Source organism: Plectropomus leopardus, chromosome 3 (genome assembly GCF_026936395.1).
Source record: "Plectropomus leopardus strain MGB_pleo_1.0 chromosome 3, ASM2693639v1, whole genome shotgun sequence".
Lineage (NCBI taxonomy): Eukaryota > Metazoa > Chordata > Actinopteri > Perciformes > Serranidae > Plectropomus > Plectropomus leopardus.
Genome location: NC_142178.1, coordinates 22,455,853 through 22,473,607, shown reverse-complemented (window position 1 = coordinate 22,473,607; position 17,755 = coordinate 22,455,853). Strand labels below are relative to the sequence as shown.

General features: G+C 40.4%; 1 protein-coding gene across 3 annotated transcripts in view; it reads left to right on the top strand.

Annotated features, from left to right (window-relative positions):
- fhip1aa (FHF complex subunit HOOK interacting protein 1Aa) overlaps positions 1-17,424 on the top strand; it is a 39,397-nt gene extending 21,973 nt beyond the window's left edge. For all 3 annotated transcript variants that reach the window (XM_042485309.2, XM_042485306.2, XM_042485308.2), the window contains 10 exons: positions 2,546-3,220; positions 4,947-5,105; positions 5,215-5,301; positions 6,653-6,820; positions 8,201-8,280; positions 8,483-8,685; positions 10,077-11,069; positions 11,164-11,342; positions 11,749-11,869; positions 14,082-17,424. In XM_042485309.2, coding sequence (XP_042341243.2) covers positions 2,546-3,220; positions 4,947-5,105; positions 5,215-5,301; positions 6,653-6,820; positions 8,201-8,280; positions 8,483-8,685; positions 10,077-11,069; positions 11,164-11,342; positions 11,749-11,869; positions 14,082-14,278 — 2,862 coding nt within the window. In that variant the 3' untranslated portion in view covers positions 14,279-17,424. The remainder of the gene's footprint in view (positions 1-2,545; positions 3,221-4,946; positions 5,106-5,214; positions 5,302-6,652; positions 6,821-8,200; positions 8,281-8,482; positions 8,686-10,076; positions 11,070-11,163; positions 11,343-11,748; positions 11,870-14,081) is intronic.
- Positions 17,425-17,755: the final 331 nt, after the last annotated feature.

Sequence of the window (17,755 nt, the reverse complement as noted above, 5' to 3'; positions counted from 1 at the left end):
CATGCGTCAAAACACTCACTGTACCTGTCCAACAGAAAAACAGGCCAACTCTCCTTCAGAGTGTGCTGATAAACACACTGCCACTCACTTCAGAAGGATCACAAGGGATGATTGGAAGGGATTACTTCAGTATGAGTCTATAGGCAACATTGTTTTTTTGGAAAGTCCTGCATAATGTATATCTTCAAAGTACATGCTTAGGTTAAAAACACAGCACACATGATTGTATTTTAAAATGTATTCTGAGACAGATATTATTTGAAATTTCACTTCAGTCAGTGTGTTTGTTAACCTTCATTTATTTGGGGACGTTTCACTGTGCTCATGCGTAAGAGAGTTTCACAGACTAACACACACCTGGAAACTCCTTAGTTGCAGTCTGAGCAGCTCCACAGGAGGGCCTTTCTCAAGTGCACACAAAACAAATTGTTGAGTTATAACATTTTTGTAAGCAGCTTTTATTTTGAAGGTCAGATCCCTGACCAGGATAATTACTCCTACTTATGAAACCAAACATTTCCGCTTACTTGTTGCTCCTTTGCAAAACATACAAATACTCAAGGCATCATATTTTAACTTTAACCTTGTCTGCATTTGACCTTAATAGTGTCAGTATTGTGACAGCAGGCAGCCCACAACCTCAGTCTGACTCGTCCATACGTCCAGTAAGTAAAATCTTTAAATGTCAAACCTGACCCCCTCCTGTCACTACAGAAATGGCCGTAAAGCCTGAACTGGACTGAGTGCTGAGCCCACAGGGCCAGGCCCCATCGGGCTCTGAGAGGGATTGCACACTCTGTTCTCTCGTTTCCATCGGCCATGCCCCGTCCTCTTGTGCACAGCCAGTTCTCGTCATGGCAGCAGCGGCAGGCTGGGGACACTAGCTCCATTATTGTGTCTCTGGTTTCTACGCAGCCGACACACAAGGGAGGGACTGCAAACACAAAGGACTGTTTCACTGTGTGCTACCAAACTGAGTTTATCTGTGCTGTGCCTCTGGTCTATTTACACCCCATTATTGTTGATAATTAACCTGTCAGGAAGAAGGGAATGATTTCACCTGCAATGTAACAGTTTCGATTTAACACAGCGTACAAGCACCGCCTGTACAAATACGATTAAATCTGATAACCAAAGGAAACACCCACCAAAGCTTATATACTTAATGTTATGTAAGTGGCAATGCTTAAGATGCTCTTTGTCAGCAGAAATGGAGACTGACTCTGTGCTTTTGCACTTTTTAAATCCCAGCGATCGATTTGCTTCGTTCTGCTTCGTCTTCGTTGATTGAGTTTCTGTCAATTGTGTTCTCAAAATGATGGTCATTACTGGTCATGTTGACTGTAAAAAGCAGTCAACAGTGTGCAACAGTGTTTCTTGTATATAATGTAATTTTGGTGGTGCACTATTTAAGATTTAGCTCCTTCCAAACAGAATTATATAATATTATTTTGTCTTTTTTTTTTCAAATTGAAAGTGCAGGCAGTGGTCACATAAACTGCTACAAAGAACTTGTCTTATGTGTTCAAATGTTACTCTAGCACACATCTCCAATCTAAGCAGACCACGCCAAAAAAAGTATTAACCCGTGTAATCTTGGTCAGTGTCTTCCGTAAAAGCCTAATCATTGAATAAATTTGTTTATTTGTACACAAAGAAATGGGGCAGTTTGTTAAATCTGGTTGTGTTTTAATAGGAAGAAATGCCTTTTGATTTTGTTGAGAAAGTACACAAATGGCAACAGTTTTATTATGATCTGTACAAGTTTTGTATTCTTTATTTAGAACCGTCCACCAAACATGTCCTTATCTTCACCCTAAACATCTCTTTATTTTTATTTGTAATTCTCTTTTTATTGGTTTAGAATATCAAAATGAACAAAAACTACATAAACAGAACTCACAAGTAAAGATAAAAAGGAATATGTAGGCAAATAAATAAATACACTCTTTCAACGAAAATATTGGATCAGAATATATATACACAGACGATGGGGGACTAATGGTTACACTTAATTGTATTTCAGATGCTTATTTACACAAAGTCATGTCTAACATTTGAGACATATACTGTCCACTTTGTCCAGTTCTCAATACATGTATCCTTCTGGGTTTTTAAGTCAAAAGTCATTTTCTCCATCACATAGCTTTATTTCTGAAAGCCACAAACATTTTTTTTCTCTTTCTATCTGGATGTAGTTATAAGAGCTGAAGCATCATAACTTATTACTCTGCAAAGTTTGCAGCTGTTCATACATTATTAATGAATCGGAATAAGGTTGATCGCCTAATAGACTTTCACTCACAAGGAATTTGCCTTTTATTTGGTGCATGTAATAAATTCATGAAGGAAAGGTAAAAATAGGGCTGATATATGAAAAAAGTCAAGAACATGAACATAGAACATGAAAATTACAATACAAATCTGAAAAAATATACTATAAAAATAACATACCAAATATGTACAACATGTTTTGAGCAGAATGTGCACAATAATAAAGTGTGATAATGTGTTCAAGTAAAATCCCTTTTGTCTCTTATTGCAGGTGGTGAAGATCTTAGAAAAGCATGACCCCCTGCGCAGCAGCTCCACCCTGCCCTCCCTGGGTGTCATCAACCTCAGCGCGGGCTCCAGCCCTCGTTTCGGCCCCATCCCCGGAGACGAGGCGAGCGCCGTGCAGAACTATGTGGAGCACATGCTGTTCCTGCTGATGGAGGAGGAGAGCGGTCAGGCCGGTGCCATGGGCCCCATCCTGGAGTTTGTAGTGATGGAGAACGTGATGGAGCGTCTCTTTGTGTGGAGCCTCCGCAGGGAGTTCACAGATGACATGAAGCTGGAGCAGCTAAAGATGTACGAGATGCTGGTGGGCCAGGCGCACCAGCCCCTGCTGCATCACAAGCCCATCCTGCGACCGCTCATGATGCTGCTGTCGTCCTGTTCAGGCACCGCGACGCCACAGGTCGAAGCTGAGCTGGTGCTGCTGCTCAACCAGCTGTGCTGCGTTCTGGCGAAGGACCCTTCGATTCTGGAGCTATTTTTCCACACCAGTGAGGATCAGGGAGCCACCAACTTCCTCATCTTCTCCCTGCTCATCCCTTTCATTCACAGGGAGGGCACAGTGGGCCAGCAGGCCAGAGACGCACTACTGCTCATCATGTCGCTGTCTGCGGAGAACGAGCGCGTGGCCAAACACGTCGCAGAGAATACCTACTTCTGTCCGGTCAGTCCTAAGTGATGAATTACTTCGCTATTGCTCTCATTTACTTTTTAGTCCCCGTGAATCTTCCCAGACTCACTCCCACTGTTTTCCCTCGGTTTTTAATTTTCGTACTAATCAACCTCTCTGTTTGAGGAATTGTTCACACTTATTATCTGACAGCAACTCCAGAATCTTGGACTTCCCTGTGATAATCAGGCAAAAAGTAAGCTGAGGAATTCACAGAGCCACTTCAAGCAAGGTTAAACCATCTCATTGAATGTTACAAATGTCTGGCATTCATAAGATTAGGGCACGGTTGCAGGCTAATCCCATGTAAATAATGGCATTTACCCACAGCTGCAGACATTGCATGAGAAAAAGCTTTTGATGCGATGCCAGTATAACAACTGGAGTCTGAATTTAATTGGTTCCACTGGCAGGCTACAAGGATAATCCTATAGAAGATGTATGCATCAGTGCAACACTAATGATGCACTCATCTTGCAGTTAGAGTGCGGGGCTATAGAGTCTGATGTTGCTTGAAATCCCACCCTGTAAATACTTAATATGACATCTCTAAGAAACAGACAAACATATTAATACTGACCATGTCTCATGTGGAAAGCCTGCTGACATTTATGCATTAATTAGTGACCTAATTACAATATCATAATGATAATAAAAGGAAAAGGTAAAGGCAATAAAACTCTTTGCTGCTCAAATATTTATAGAGCTGACCTGTAGGAGGTATAAAACCATATGTCTTGCTGTGTGAGGAGGAGGAGGCTGATATGGAGGCTGCTGCAGCGCTCTGTTTACATCTGTATTACATTATCAAAATGGAAAAGGAAGAAATAATTTACAAAAGTATTTTGCGTTGGAGTGAGCAATAAAACACTGCTGTAAATCTGTTGTGTGAGGCTCAGAGTAAAACTGACAGCCAAAGATATATCATTAATGCCACACACTGCCTCGTTAATGTTTAATGAGGCCCATAATATTCTCTCTGCAATCACTTTATGTCAGATTATTTTTCATTAGACTATATATATATATATATATATATATATATATATATATATATATATATATATATATATTCACTGTGTAGTTTTGCAGCTGAATAGCATCACAGATTAGTGTAGAATTAAAAAAACATTGTCTAAAACACCTTTATGTTAAACCACTTTAAAAAAAACTGATGAAAATTATGATGCTATTAGAAAAGTCACAACCAAAGTTACTGAGTTATCCTGCGGGATGTAAATTTCAGATAAGATAAGAAAAAGATAAAACTTTATTAATCCTACACCGGGAAAATTCACGTTACAGCAGCTCAAGATTCAAAAGAAAAGGAAAAGGGGTGAATGACTGGTAAATAAAATGAGAAAAGATAAGAACTTGACAAAATACAAATAAAATCAAGTAAAAACAAAATAATATAAAACCTACAGCTCTCACTTATATGGATACTGTAGGTCCATGATTGATAGTTGCACAGGATCATTGCTATACACATGGTGTGTAGTGTTGTACTTGATAAATATAGAAATATACACACAGAAAGTAGAAGTATATTGCACAGGAATGATGCACAGTATAAATATAAGAGATATGTATAATGATTAGCGAAAACTTTGACTTATGTTAATTAACCAATAGTGAGTTATAATAATCCCAGATCAGCTCTCGTCTTTATCCAGAGCGCTGTAACATCTGATGTGGGCCCCTCTGTCTGTCTCCTCAGGTTCTGGCCACAGGGCTGAGCGGCCTCTACTCGTCTCTGCCCACAAAGCTGGAGATTCCCAACGAGGAGTGGCATTGCCTGCACAGAGAGGACTGGCTCCAGATGCCGTCCCTCGTCCAGTTCCTCAACTCGCTGGAGTTCTGCAACGCTGTTATTCAGGTGAAAACACGTGACGAGGCTCTGCTGCATGAAAAATATATACACACGTGTGAAACGGCTGCAACCCTCCGCTCGACTGCACTCATCACTAACATGTGACTGTTCCCAGGTGGCCCATCCTGATATCAGAGACCAGCTAGTTAGTTACATCTACAACGGGTTCCTCGTGCCTGTCCTAGCACCAGCTCTCCACAAGGTCGGTACTCTTCTTCATTCTCCTCATCCCCTTACGTGTAATGCCTCGGTTGGTTGAGTATGCAGTCATGCTCCCATGTAACTAAACTTACTGTTGTGGATGGCAGTTTACCAAATACCAAATTACAAGATGTGGAGAGTCATGTGACATGAATAAAAGAAAGACGTGGAAGGGGGAAAAACATTGCACATATTGAAATAAAGGAATGGTTCAACATTTGGGAAAGAGAAGTGGGTAGATGAGAAGATGGATACCATTGTCATATTTGTCCTTTCAATACAAAACTGCAGCCAGGAGATGATCAACTTAGCCTAGAATAAATACTGGCCAATTTTTCTGGAGAGCCCGTGGATATCCGGTCCAAAAGACTTCCTCTTCATGCGCCATGTGCTATATTGGCTAATCTCAAAAACAGCTTCTGATTTATTTTTTAATGAATGTAGACATTAATTTTTTTTTTTTTTTTTAAGGAGCTTAGTTTGTATTCAGCCAGTTCATTCTGCCTCTCCACATGCACTGTTTACCTGCTGCTCAAAGGTTATTGGTCAGTATTACTCTGACGATTTATGGTTTACAAACAGAAGCCAGAACACTTCCAATACCAAAATCTTGTCCCTTTGTCTACAGATATCTGCATACATATGCAGCTATCTGGTGAACTTTAGAAGTGTCAGTAGGTGGCCGGCTAGCTGTTTCCCCCATTTTTAGTTTTTGTGCTAAGCTAAGCTAACCAGCTGCTGGCTGTAGCCTTATATTTACCATGCAGATATAAGATTAACTGGTGACTTTTTAGGTGTGAATGTGAGCATAATTGGTTGTCTGTCTCTATTGGTAGGTCTACAGTGATAAAAGGGATACACACACTTGTATTATGCAGCTTTGTTATAGTCTGGCAACCTGTTTACAGTGAACCTTGCCCCTCGCCCAGCGTCAGCTGGGATAGGCTCCAGCCTCCTTGTGGTCCCTGAATAGAATAAGCGGTTACAGATAATGGATGGATGGAGATTTGAGAGTGGTATTGACCTTTTCATCCAACTTCACGGCAGAAAGCCTAGAAAAAGGCTTAAAAAAAATTCCACCACTTCCCTGAGAAAAATAAAGCCTGTTCAAATGGAGCTTCACACAATAGTTTCATTTGTAACAAATACTTAAAATTGTTGTATTTGCTTTAATATGTGCAGAGCTGAAGAATTTGTGGAATTTGTGTAAGAATATCCACATAACATACCAACATCTTGCTATGCAACTGTAGGCTTTTTCAACAGATTCTTCTCTTGCATGATGTTTTTTATTTGTGTAAGTTACTTACACACACACACTAACTTACTGACAATTTTCTGCCTCTTTGAAGCTGACCGTAGAGGAGGTGATGACTACCACAGCATACCTCGACCTCTTCCTGAGGACTGCGTCTGAGCCGGCCCTGCTGCAGACTTTCCTGTCTTTCATCCTCCTCCACCGTCACGAGAGTGTCCACATTTTAGATACTCTGGTCAGCCGCATCAACACCCCCTTTCAGGTACAGGACAAACCCAGCAAACTGCCAATAAAACAGATGTACACGTCTCTCCGAACAGCACACACACACACACACGCAAATACAGCATGACTCATGTTTAATAACTCCAGAAAACTACCCCAGAGGCACTTTGGATCCACCGTGAAACTTTAAATGTCAGCACCAAGGCTGGCACATTGTTGCCATGGTGATGCTCAGTTGCAGTGACATTATCCTCTTCGCAAAGCAACTGATATGAGCATTTTAACAGTTGAAACATTTTTAACATGAATAGGTCATTTGTTTTTTACATTGCTGTTTGACTGTGTAAATGGCTCGGGGAGTTCCCTCCAGTGTTTGCTCACAGTCAGCTTTGGCACACCTGCCACTCAGTGAAAAGTACGACATGTGTTTGCCTTTCAAATTTTTGACCTTGAGCCAAATTAAACATTGACTAACATGCAAATATCCCACTGCTATTTTAATATTTTCTTCTTCCTTTGATGTTTAATAACTTTAAAAACTGGCACCTCATGCTGTTTTAACCTTTGACTGAAAGTAAAACATACACACAGATTATTATTGAAAATTTTATATTTGACAAAAAACTCTCACCCCACCTCTCATGGAGGACTGATGAGGCTTAATTTCCTTGTTAACTCATCATCAAACCGACTACATTCAAACTCAACGGAAACAAAATAAAACTCACACAAACCATCTTGGTTGCTCTTGCTAGGAATCTAGTTAGTATGTCCACTGTCCCACTGATCACCAGCTCCGGTTTGGCCAAAATAATTCCTTAATTCACCAAATCAGATTTAAAAAAACATGACGTTATTCCCCATTGTGTCTCTCTGCCATTGCTGGCCGTCGGCTGTTTACAATCCTGTTACATATCCCTCCACTATCAGGTGTCACAGTATCTTTCAGCTCAGCTGCCTGTTCCACCAGTAGAGACTGGAGACTGAGCTCTTGTGGTGCGTGCTGTGCACTACATACAGTGAATTTAATAGAAAGAGGTGCGCCTGTATTTATGACGGTGTTGAAAAACACATCTTCAGGGAAATACCCTGGTATACTGTAATACCGTTATACTGCTCAAGCCTACAGGACTATTTAGGTCACATCCACCATTGCACAAAATGCCGCCTCATTTGTGACTGAGTTTCTGAAAACCTTCACCCTAGACAGGTTTACAAATGGTTCCTTTTTAGTGACTTGGACAAAAAGGCCAGAATGCATAGAAAAAGCAAGGCTTACAAAATACCTGTAATTGTATGTGATTGAATAATTATCAACTGGTTGATTTGTTTTTTTTCTTGACTAATACACTAATTAGTATAAATGTCCTCAGTGTTTGTAATGTGTTTGATTGTGTCTCTCTGGTCAACTCTGCAGTTGGGCACCGTGTCACTGGCACTTTTCCGCACTCTCATCAGCTTATACTGTGAAGATGTGATGCTGCAGCTCGTACTGAGGTGAGTGGCACTCACACGGGTTCATAGCAGTTAGGAAGCATGGTACATCTAATTGGTTTACGACATGATGAGCTTTTACTCTCTGCCTCCCACTGTGCAGCCTTGTGTTACCATCTGTCTGTGCACATCCCTCCTTTACTCCCACCTCTTATGACCACCCGTTGGTTTTCCTAACAGGATCCGTTCCCATCTGCCTCCCCAGGTACCTGATCCCCTGTAATCACATGATGTTGAGTCAGAGACGTGTCGTGGGGGAGAGAGACTGCTACTCAGTGTCAGCAGCCAAGATCCTGGCATTAACGCCCTCCTGCTGCTCTCCTGATCACAGCCCCCCGCCCCTCCGACAGCTGGACTCCATCCTCTTTTGCAAGGGCGGGGAGACTCCCAACAACACCAGCACCACGGGTAAGAAGGACATTAAAGGAACATTTTGTCTGGTTCATTACAGCTTAGATCTTGTCTTTGGCATTTTGGACACAATTTCAATGGGCTGTGACACAATGATTGTTTTCACCAAAGCAACTGCTCAGATCTGGGAACAGGGAGACCTCGTTATAATGAAGTCTGATGAGACATAAAACTCGACGACTTAGAAGATCATACTGGTTGTAAACAAGCCAAGAGTTATGACAGATTAACCAAACCACTTTATTTGAAGGTCTTTTAGGTTTGAAAGAATTATTGTGTTTTCATTACTTTATAATGAGCTGATTTGTAACGTGAAACTGCTTTATTGTGTGTTTTTAGTGGTTTAAATCACCGGGTCCGTTTGTTTGTTTGTGTAGGATGAGACCTCAGTGGGTAATTCAGCTTCCGATAAAAACCTGAACAGTAAACACTGAAGGAATTCTAGCTCGGAGAAGTTTGAGCTGGTTGCAATATGCAACCTTCAATGCTAGATGGCGCTAAATCCTCCTAAATCTTACACACTTCACCTTTATAGGTAAAATCAAAGGGAACAATGGCCAACAATAAAAACAGAAGACCCAAGAATTATCCTTTAGGAAGTATATAAAGCGCTACATAGAATTAAGCTAATAATTATTGTAGCTGAAATGCATAGGAAGCATGGTGACGCTGTGAGTTTTAAAAATGACCTTCAACTTTTTAAGGCCCTGTGTCAGTAGGCATCCACAACTCTTAGGTGTCCTCATGCATGAGACTGAGCCCCAGCTCCCAGCTGCGAGAGAGAGGAGAATTTGGAGGTTTGAGTTATGCTCCTTGAGTATAGTGAAACCTTTTAATTTTTTAAGTATTGCGTATGCTCCAAATAAGCCACCATGAATGACGGCTTTTCAGCTTTATTTGTAATTGGCTTTTATGGACGTTTATTGTGCTGCTCTCAAATCAGCTGCAAGGCAGTTTTATTTATTAGATTTTACTCTTCATAACCCTGTTTGAGTGAATGCATGTTATAACCTCAGTAACAGTGGAATGCAGTCAAAACAAACTCAACAGACTGAGCATGACGGAGGAAAATGGGAATTCATTCACTGCAGCAGTTAGAGCAAGAAATTGAAATGAAGAGGTATAATTTATTTTTTTAATCCGAGCAAACATAAGTACATTATGCTGCAATATGTTGATTTGCATTTATCTGGGACATGAACATATAACTGGGGTGATTATGAGTATTTTATCAAATTGTGATATCTCCCGCTGTTTTTCTGTATTACATCACTTTACCCCCTGTAGCTACATGTCAAACTCATTAGTTCTGCTCTGTGTGAGAGCTGCGTGGAGGTGCTGCACGCCACATTTTATCAACATTTCAGATCTGTTTTTTTTTTTCTCAGAGGAAAATGAGAGCTTCTTAGAGGAGGATGATGGCTCAGGTAACTCCTGCACCATCGGCTCAGAAATATACCTGGATGTCAGTTATCTTCATTACCTCTACGACGCCCGTCAAAGCATCAGCAGCTGCCTACGAGCCTGCCAGGTTTGGTCAGCCCCATACGATGGCGAGGACCCCCCTCCTGAGAAATACCAGCCCGGCGTCCTCGAGGAACCTCTACTGAAGATTCGACAAACCCAGATAGCTTTCAAAAGAGTGCCACAGCTGGCAGCGCCTCGCCCTCGAACCAGCACGCCACCGAACACGGAGCCACCCTCCGTCACTCAGCTGGAGCTGGAGTGGGATGATAGTTACGATGCGTGCCCGGTGCAGACCGCTGAGGCTCCTGCGGAGAGTAAACCTCCGCAGGAGCCTCCTGCTGAGCCCCCAAAGCACATCCAGGAGATGAGGAAAACGGCCATCATGTTGGTAAAAGGCTCATATATTGAGGAAAGTGAGTTCCAGGACGACGTCATGGTGTACGATCTTGTTGCCAAGAAAGACGCCAAAGATGTCGAACGCGTAAAGCTCAAATCCAAAAGGTCTGAATCAGAGGAAAACCAACTAGGCTCAGCAGAAGTTCCCCTAAAAAACGGACTCAGTGTGACACTTCCAACCTCTGTGATGGCTGATAAAAACAGCGTGGACTCAAAGGTCATAGGTCAGACAGATTGCAATACCCAACTCCAAATCACCACAGCTGCAGCGGCGGGTGATGACTTATTGGCTCAGTATGAGGAGCTCATTCGTGCGTTGGACACTCAAGCAGGTGGAAAACAGGTCAAACCTGATGGAGAGCTGAAGAAGCCAGTCACACCTGCAGAGGAAGAGGAGGAGGAGATGGATTTCACCTCCTTCTCTGCTGAGACACCAGAGCCAGAGAAAATGCAATCACCATTTGGGGTCAAGTTTAGCAGCGGGAGTGCAGGAAGAAGCCAGTCAGTGCCTTTTACTGGTGAGTGAAGGAAAAATCTTTGCTCTGCAGCAGCGTCAACGTTCAGTAAAACTTTTTTCAGACAGTTAAAAGTTTACGATTTTACTTCCTGCAGGTCCATTTGTCAGTGTGCTGTTGTCTCGTCTGGAGAACATGCTATCTAATTCGCTTCATGTCAACTTGTTGTTGACGGGCATCCTGGGCCAGTTGGCGGCCTACCCTCAGCCTCTGCTGCGCTCCTTCCTGATCAACACCAACTTGGTCTTTCAGCCGACTGTTCGCTCTCTTTACCAGGTAACACAAATACGTCGTGTGTCTGCATGTGCAGGCAGGAGAGAGCCTTTTATTTCCTCTCCTTACCCTGAGCCTTATCACGCAGACAGGAAGCAAAATACAACAAAAGATTCGGGTTTTGTTGCATCACTGAGAGGCACTGAAAGATGCATCTTTCCTTTCAGGAGTGAGATTGAAAATACAAATATAAAGAATTGTTCGAGCACAGTTCTGTAGCTGCTCTTGAGTTAGATGGAGTATTTCTCTCTGCTCTCTGTTTCCTTAACTGAACAAGAGATCCTTGATTAATACAACCAGGCTGCACATTTCAAGGTTGTTCTCAATGATTTGGTTTTAATTACTTCACTGTAAATATAGCAGATGGGAGAGTACAGTAATCCTCAGTTTCTTTTCTGTTTCCCTTTAGGTACTGGCCACTGTGAAGAACCAGATAGAAGAGCTGGCTGCCACCAGAAAAGACTTTCCACAGCTGATCACTGCCGCCCAACACTGGCTGCTGGCCCGGGAGACGTTGTTCACAGCAGCAGGTGACAATACACCCACAACTAGCATTTTTGTTTGTATGCCAGCCATGGAAAGAATGAGTATTTGTACATAGATAATAAACAATATGACTTATGCATAAAAAAATCAAGTGTTTAAAACATTCTTATTCCATTGTAATTTAAAATTCAAATGAGTTTTACTCCAGTACAAACAATGCTGACATTTAACAGAATAGTTCGACATTTTGGGGAAATATGCTTATTTGCTTATTCTTGCTGAGAGTAAGATGAAAACACTGATACCATTTATGCTGTAAATATGAAGCTACCACTCACAGTCAGTGAGCTGAGCTTATCACAAAAAAAGAAACGGTGTCATTTTTATGTAGATCTTTTTACAGAGAAAATCAACAACATATAGTGTTCAATGACTTTTGCTTGTTAAAAAGTGCATATTCTGGGCACAAAGTAAGGTGCCAGCAACAAAGGGGTTGTATTTAGTCCTTTGATAAATCATAGGTGTGTTTTGGGTGTAACATGAATTCAGCCAATCAGATCATCATCTCCCATCCCCTTTGAAAGCCAGGTGTGCTCGCACCTGACACACCACTTTATACATGGCAGATTCAGCAAATTGGAGAAGCGAGTGGTTTTCTGCTTAGAGGAATGTAGTCAGAGCAGTTTTGTCACTGCAGCAAATATTGTGGGACATTTAAGCAGAAAAATTAAAAAGTGTAGTTAAAAACTTAAAAGCGTAAACAGAACTAAACTTCGAGCTTCTGAAAGTATCAGTGAAGTTACGCTTCTTCTTGTGTGTAGAAGTGTGCAGCGTCTGTATCTTGGGAATCTAAAAGCAGCTCTGCTGTGCTCTCTGCTATGTTCACATTTTAGAAAATTTAATTACTGTAATAGTTTCCTCATTAATAATGCACCCCCCCCCCCCGCAACCCATCAGCATGTCCCATGTGTGTAACAAGTAGGGTGTATGTGTGTGTCGTGAACCCACATATGTAGGTGCATCTTATTATCTGAATAATGCACACTCTAAATTTTACAAAAATACTGTGCCATTAACTTTAGACCAGGTTTTTGTTGGTCAATGTTGCAATGGCTTTCTGCTGTCTCAAAATAGCAAGACAGCTGACCACACCTCGTTTTAAGACCTATACGCTCATGGGTGCACAGATGGCACATTTGCTGCTAACACAGCGTGAGTGCTCGCTATGAGAATGACAACTGCCTCTGTCTGAATGTAGCAGTGTCCGCTGAGCTGCACTGTGTGTTGCTGGATGTAAGATAAAGGCAATAGTGTGTTAATTAGTGAACTTTAGAGGTGATGGTATACAGTTGGGTTTTTTTGACATTTAGACAGAGCCAGGCTTGCGGTTTCTCTCTGTTTCCAGTCTGTATGCTAAGCTAAGCAAACCGAATACTGGTGGTGGCTTCATATTTCCCAAAATGTCAAACTTGCGTTAAGTTGTCATGCTTTTGCAAATCAGTAATTATCCTCAGAAAAGAACATTATGACTGTTACTTTTTAGATTATCGTCACAGATGTGTTCGTGGTCAGCTCAATAGTATTCAGAATTCAGTAGCTGGTTCAGGATGAGATTTATTCAGATTGTATTTTTTTTTTTGTAACTTTTTTTGAAAAACATTTTGGCAGCAACCCAATTATTAGAATATAAACTCTGCACTGTTGTTGTTGAGTTCTTCAATCTCACTAATGTGCTGCCAAAAATGGGTCAAGTTCAAAACAACATCTGCATTCATTATCGGTTGTGTTTCGGCTCCTGTTGGGAACAGAATAAATTCTACTTGATTTTGTTAAGTTGCGTGTCTTTGCATTTGAGAAACAGTCTTAGCTAAACCCCAGAGTGTTAGGCCTGTTTTTGAACTAGGTTCCCCATGGTTTCAGAGTTGTACAAGCTACAAAAAAACCCCAAAAAGATAAGAGCCAGAGTTTTCTATGATGGGAAATTTAAAGGGAATTTTTCAGTTCAACAGTGATACCCTCTTTTCTTGTATGTGTTCAATGTTTTTTTTTGTTGATTTTTTCCCAGAAAAGCAGCATTAAAGCTCCTGCTCTCTGGCTGAAATTATTCATGAATGGAGAAATCATTAACAGGAATATATTATGTATTGTACAAAACAGCTTAAATTCCAACTCATGCATGGTGTAGAGTATATCCATGCGTGTGCGTGATTTGTTTTCATTTTGTTCCCGTAACTTATTTAATCCTTGTGTTCTTAGACAAAAGCAGCGGCAGAAGCTCAACCCACGGCGAGGCGGTAAGTTTGTTGAAAAACTCACCACCCCCCAAACCCAAAGCCATCTCTCTGGATCGGACAGAGGTCTTCGCTACCGTCCTCTTCACGGAGTTCCTCAAAGAACTGGCCGCCATTGCACAAGAGCACTCCATCTTATCATACATTCCTATGGAAGAGTGATCGAGTCAAGTTTAACTCTCAAAGACTTTAAAAGACTCTCTTTTAATGATGGTTTTCTATTTTTTTGTCCTTTTCAGGCACTACTTGATGAAGAAACCTGTCAGATTTAGTGATTTATACAACTATTTTTAAAAAAATCATAGCGTATTTATTTTCCCAAGCAAAGATAATCAATTTCTTGTTGTTGTTTTTTTTTAATTTCATCTTTCTCGTTCTGTAAAGTTTTGTTTGGCAGCCTAGAAGGCAGCCCAAACTTTGACCTGCTTGCTGAAACCTGCACCAGCCGATAATGCTCGTTAGAGCGAGCTCCAGGTCCACTAACCAAAGACTACAGAGAGATGATTTTGACAAAAACAGCAATCATCGGCCCTTATCTGAACTCCAGGGCTCTGCCCTTTTTCTGAATGTCTTCTACAAACCAGCTTCAGTCACAGAGATGTTCGCTGCTCAGTGCAGATCTGTTAAATACTCAGGTGGCCTTTCAGGAGAGTTGCTATCTCTTTGCCATATGATTATACACCATATCTCAGCACCACGTGGAGCCTCTGTCGCTTTCAGAGGGCAGGCCTTTGAATTAGCAGCATAAAAATGTAATTGCAAAATTAACAGCCGGCCTGCACGGCAGGTATCATCACGCATCCATGCAACTGTTACGTGACAACATTTTTCTGTCAACAGGTGGGTCACTTCTGTTTTTAAAGTTCGGTGTTTCCACATACTCTGTGTGTATTAGGTGACCATTTGTTTTGCTGTTTTTCTATTAATTCATGATGGTACCTCAGGACTCTTTTTTTTCTCAGTGTATGTTTTGCTCTCTCAGCTCTTAAACAAACTTTCGGTGAAGCAATTCTCTTACAGTGCACTAGTTTATCACATTAACGGGCTCAGCATGTTCATCAAAGCAGAACCCCCGAAACCAGAGCTATAAAACATGCTATATTTAACTTGCCTTTCTTTAGTGATGCTTTGTGATGTACATATTTAAAGAGAGATGTTGTAATGACACAGAACACTATGCAAGTCAAGGATATTTTGGGTATAGTTAAGTTTTGGATATTTTCAGAATGGGGAGGGGTATTTAAGCTTTTATGAGAGTTTCTATTGCCATATTTTTGTTCACGAGGTTTTAGTAGAGGCTAGTCGTTATGATTTGTCATCCTCTGTTTAGAGACTGTGTAGGGTGTTGTTTTAGCTGCGATATATCTGAAATATCACCGTTGGGAGAGTTGTTGTTTTGCATCTTACCGATGGTTACCAAGGGGCAAACTCTTGTAAATCGCCATTATTTTAGTCCAGACTATTTCACATGGTGGTTAAATTGCAATAATACAAGAGATTTACTTTGTTACAAAGCATGTCTCTGCTGTCGAAATGAATTTACCAGGACAGAAATGTTTAATAATTAGTGCCTAAATTATGATTTTCGGTTCACATTATTGCCTGATTGCAAATGGATTTACACACGAGTGATAAAAAAAGATAAAAACATAATTAGTGATTTTTTTTAATGTATTTTTTTACATGAAGCTGTCCATTGTCAGAGTGTTATGGAAAGGTCATAGGGACTGAGGACGTGCAACACATATTGTTCTGTCCCATTATTTCTGGTGCGTTCTGTTTTTATATTAACTCCACAGAAAACACTAACACTGCTCTCAAAATAATTATTTGTTTCTCAAGCAAATTAATTTATTCTAGATGTAAAAAAAAAATCAATTATCATCCATTCAAAATGTGTTAATATAATTTGGACATTTATAATTTGTAGCTTACATTTTTACTAGATTTTGAATTTATATAGACAAAAAATGTCAGAAATGATGAGAACTTGATCTAAGGAAAAGTAAATGTACTTTTATGAAAACACAGTTTTAGGACATCTGGTAGTCTTGTAAACAGCACTCATCATCTCATAAGTCCAGATAATAAGACTAAGAATTGTGTTTAAATCTGGATTTGAATCTATTTTTTGTTCCTATTTAAATCCATTCACTTTCTACTTGATGCTACATAAGGCAGTAGATGATACAGTGGGATCTTTGTGTACTCATTTTGACAAAAACTTCTTGGAAATGTATATTTGTTTCAATCAAAGCCATTTTTAAGAGTTTGTTGAATAAGTATTTCTCTCTGGTAAAAGAATGTCGCTGAGCACTTTATCAGCCTTTTCATACTGCAGTGTCACTCTGTTCTGCTGACACCTCGACCAGCACAGACTCATTCAGTCTGTAACACACATGAAACAGTGTAACTATCACTGTTTCAGCTGCATTGTGGCATGAAGACGGGTATTATAAGTAAGCTTATAGTCCGGTTTCTGTCTCAGTGGGTTGTTGTTCCAAAGATTCATCTGTTCTGACACCATTTGGCCTCAAAGTTTTCTGTCCAAGATGTGATCAGGTTGCTGATTGTTGCTGATGTCTGAGACACAAAGGCATGCCTCTTTTAATTAAGTCAACCTCTGGTAAATAAACCTGGATGCCTGGAATGTGTTGACTTTTTCCCCTCCACTCTTCGAAAATAAGAAAGGTTTTCAAAACATAACCCAGCTGCTTTACCCAGCAGGTTTCACCTGACACGATCAATATATTCTTTCCTTTCTGCCAGAGGTGGTTTGTGGCTGTTTGTTTTATAGACGTTGACGTCATCATTTAATACACAATTTCGTTCCGGACAGCCTGTCCCCCAGAGAGACTTTGTTTAAAACTGGCTCTTGTTCTTGTAAACAAAAGAGTTTTTTTAAATGTATTTTTTAACAAAACATTATTTTAAATTTGAGTAGCTACTTTGTCAGGAGATAGGGAAAAAAATGTGCATCCATATAGAGGAGTCAAAAAAAAAATATTAAAAAAACAAAGCTCATAGCCAAATTCAAAATTAGAATTACTACAGCACCTCATCACTGTGGTAATCTAAAAGTATTTATTTTAGATTACCAAATTATTATTTTGCTATTATTTTGCCATTGAGTATATTTCATTAATTTGTCCTGTCACTGATGTACTTGTAGATGTCAGTGGTTTGAGCCAAGATAAAGTTGTCTTTTTTTTGCCTGGAATTTAGTTTTAAAAAATGAGACTTATCTTGAATTACTACATTAAAGTAAACTGCAGTTAACAAACCATTAAAGGCAAGAAGCAAACTGATGAGGCCAGGTGACCATCATTGTGTCCTAATTTCCTTTTTCACAAATGTGCTGATCACAGAACAGAACGTGCAGATAAGAAGAGGCAGACGTGTTAAATGGACATTTGAGCGCTGAAGCGATTAAAATAAAGATACCAGAGAGAATCCATATTTAATGCACTATATTATTGACAGTGTTACAAGGTGAATAACACGCTTTGACCACAAGAGGGAGCTCACTGATCGTGCTCCTGCCTGGATCTCTCAGAAGGACAAAGTTCGGTTTGCCTCTCTTGATAAAAGAGCATCTGTCATGTCAGCAGTTTCATCTTCTGCCTGTGTGATCTTCAG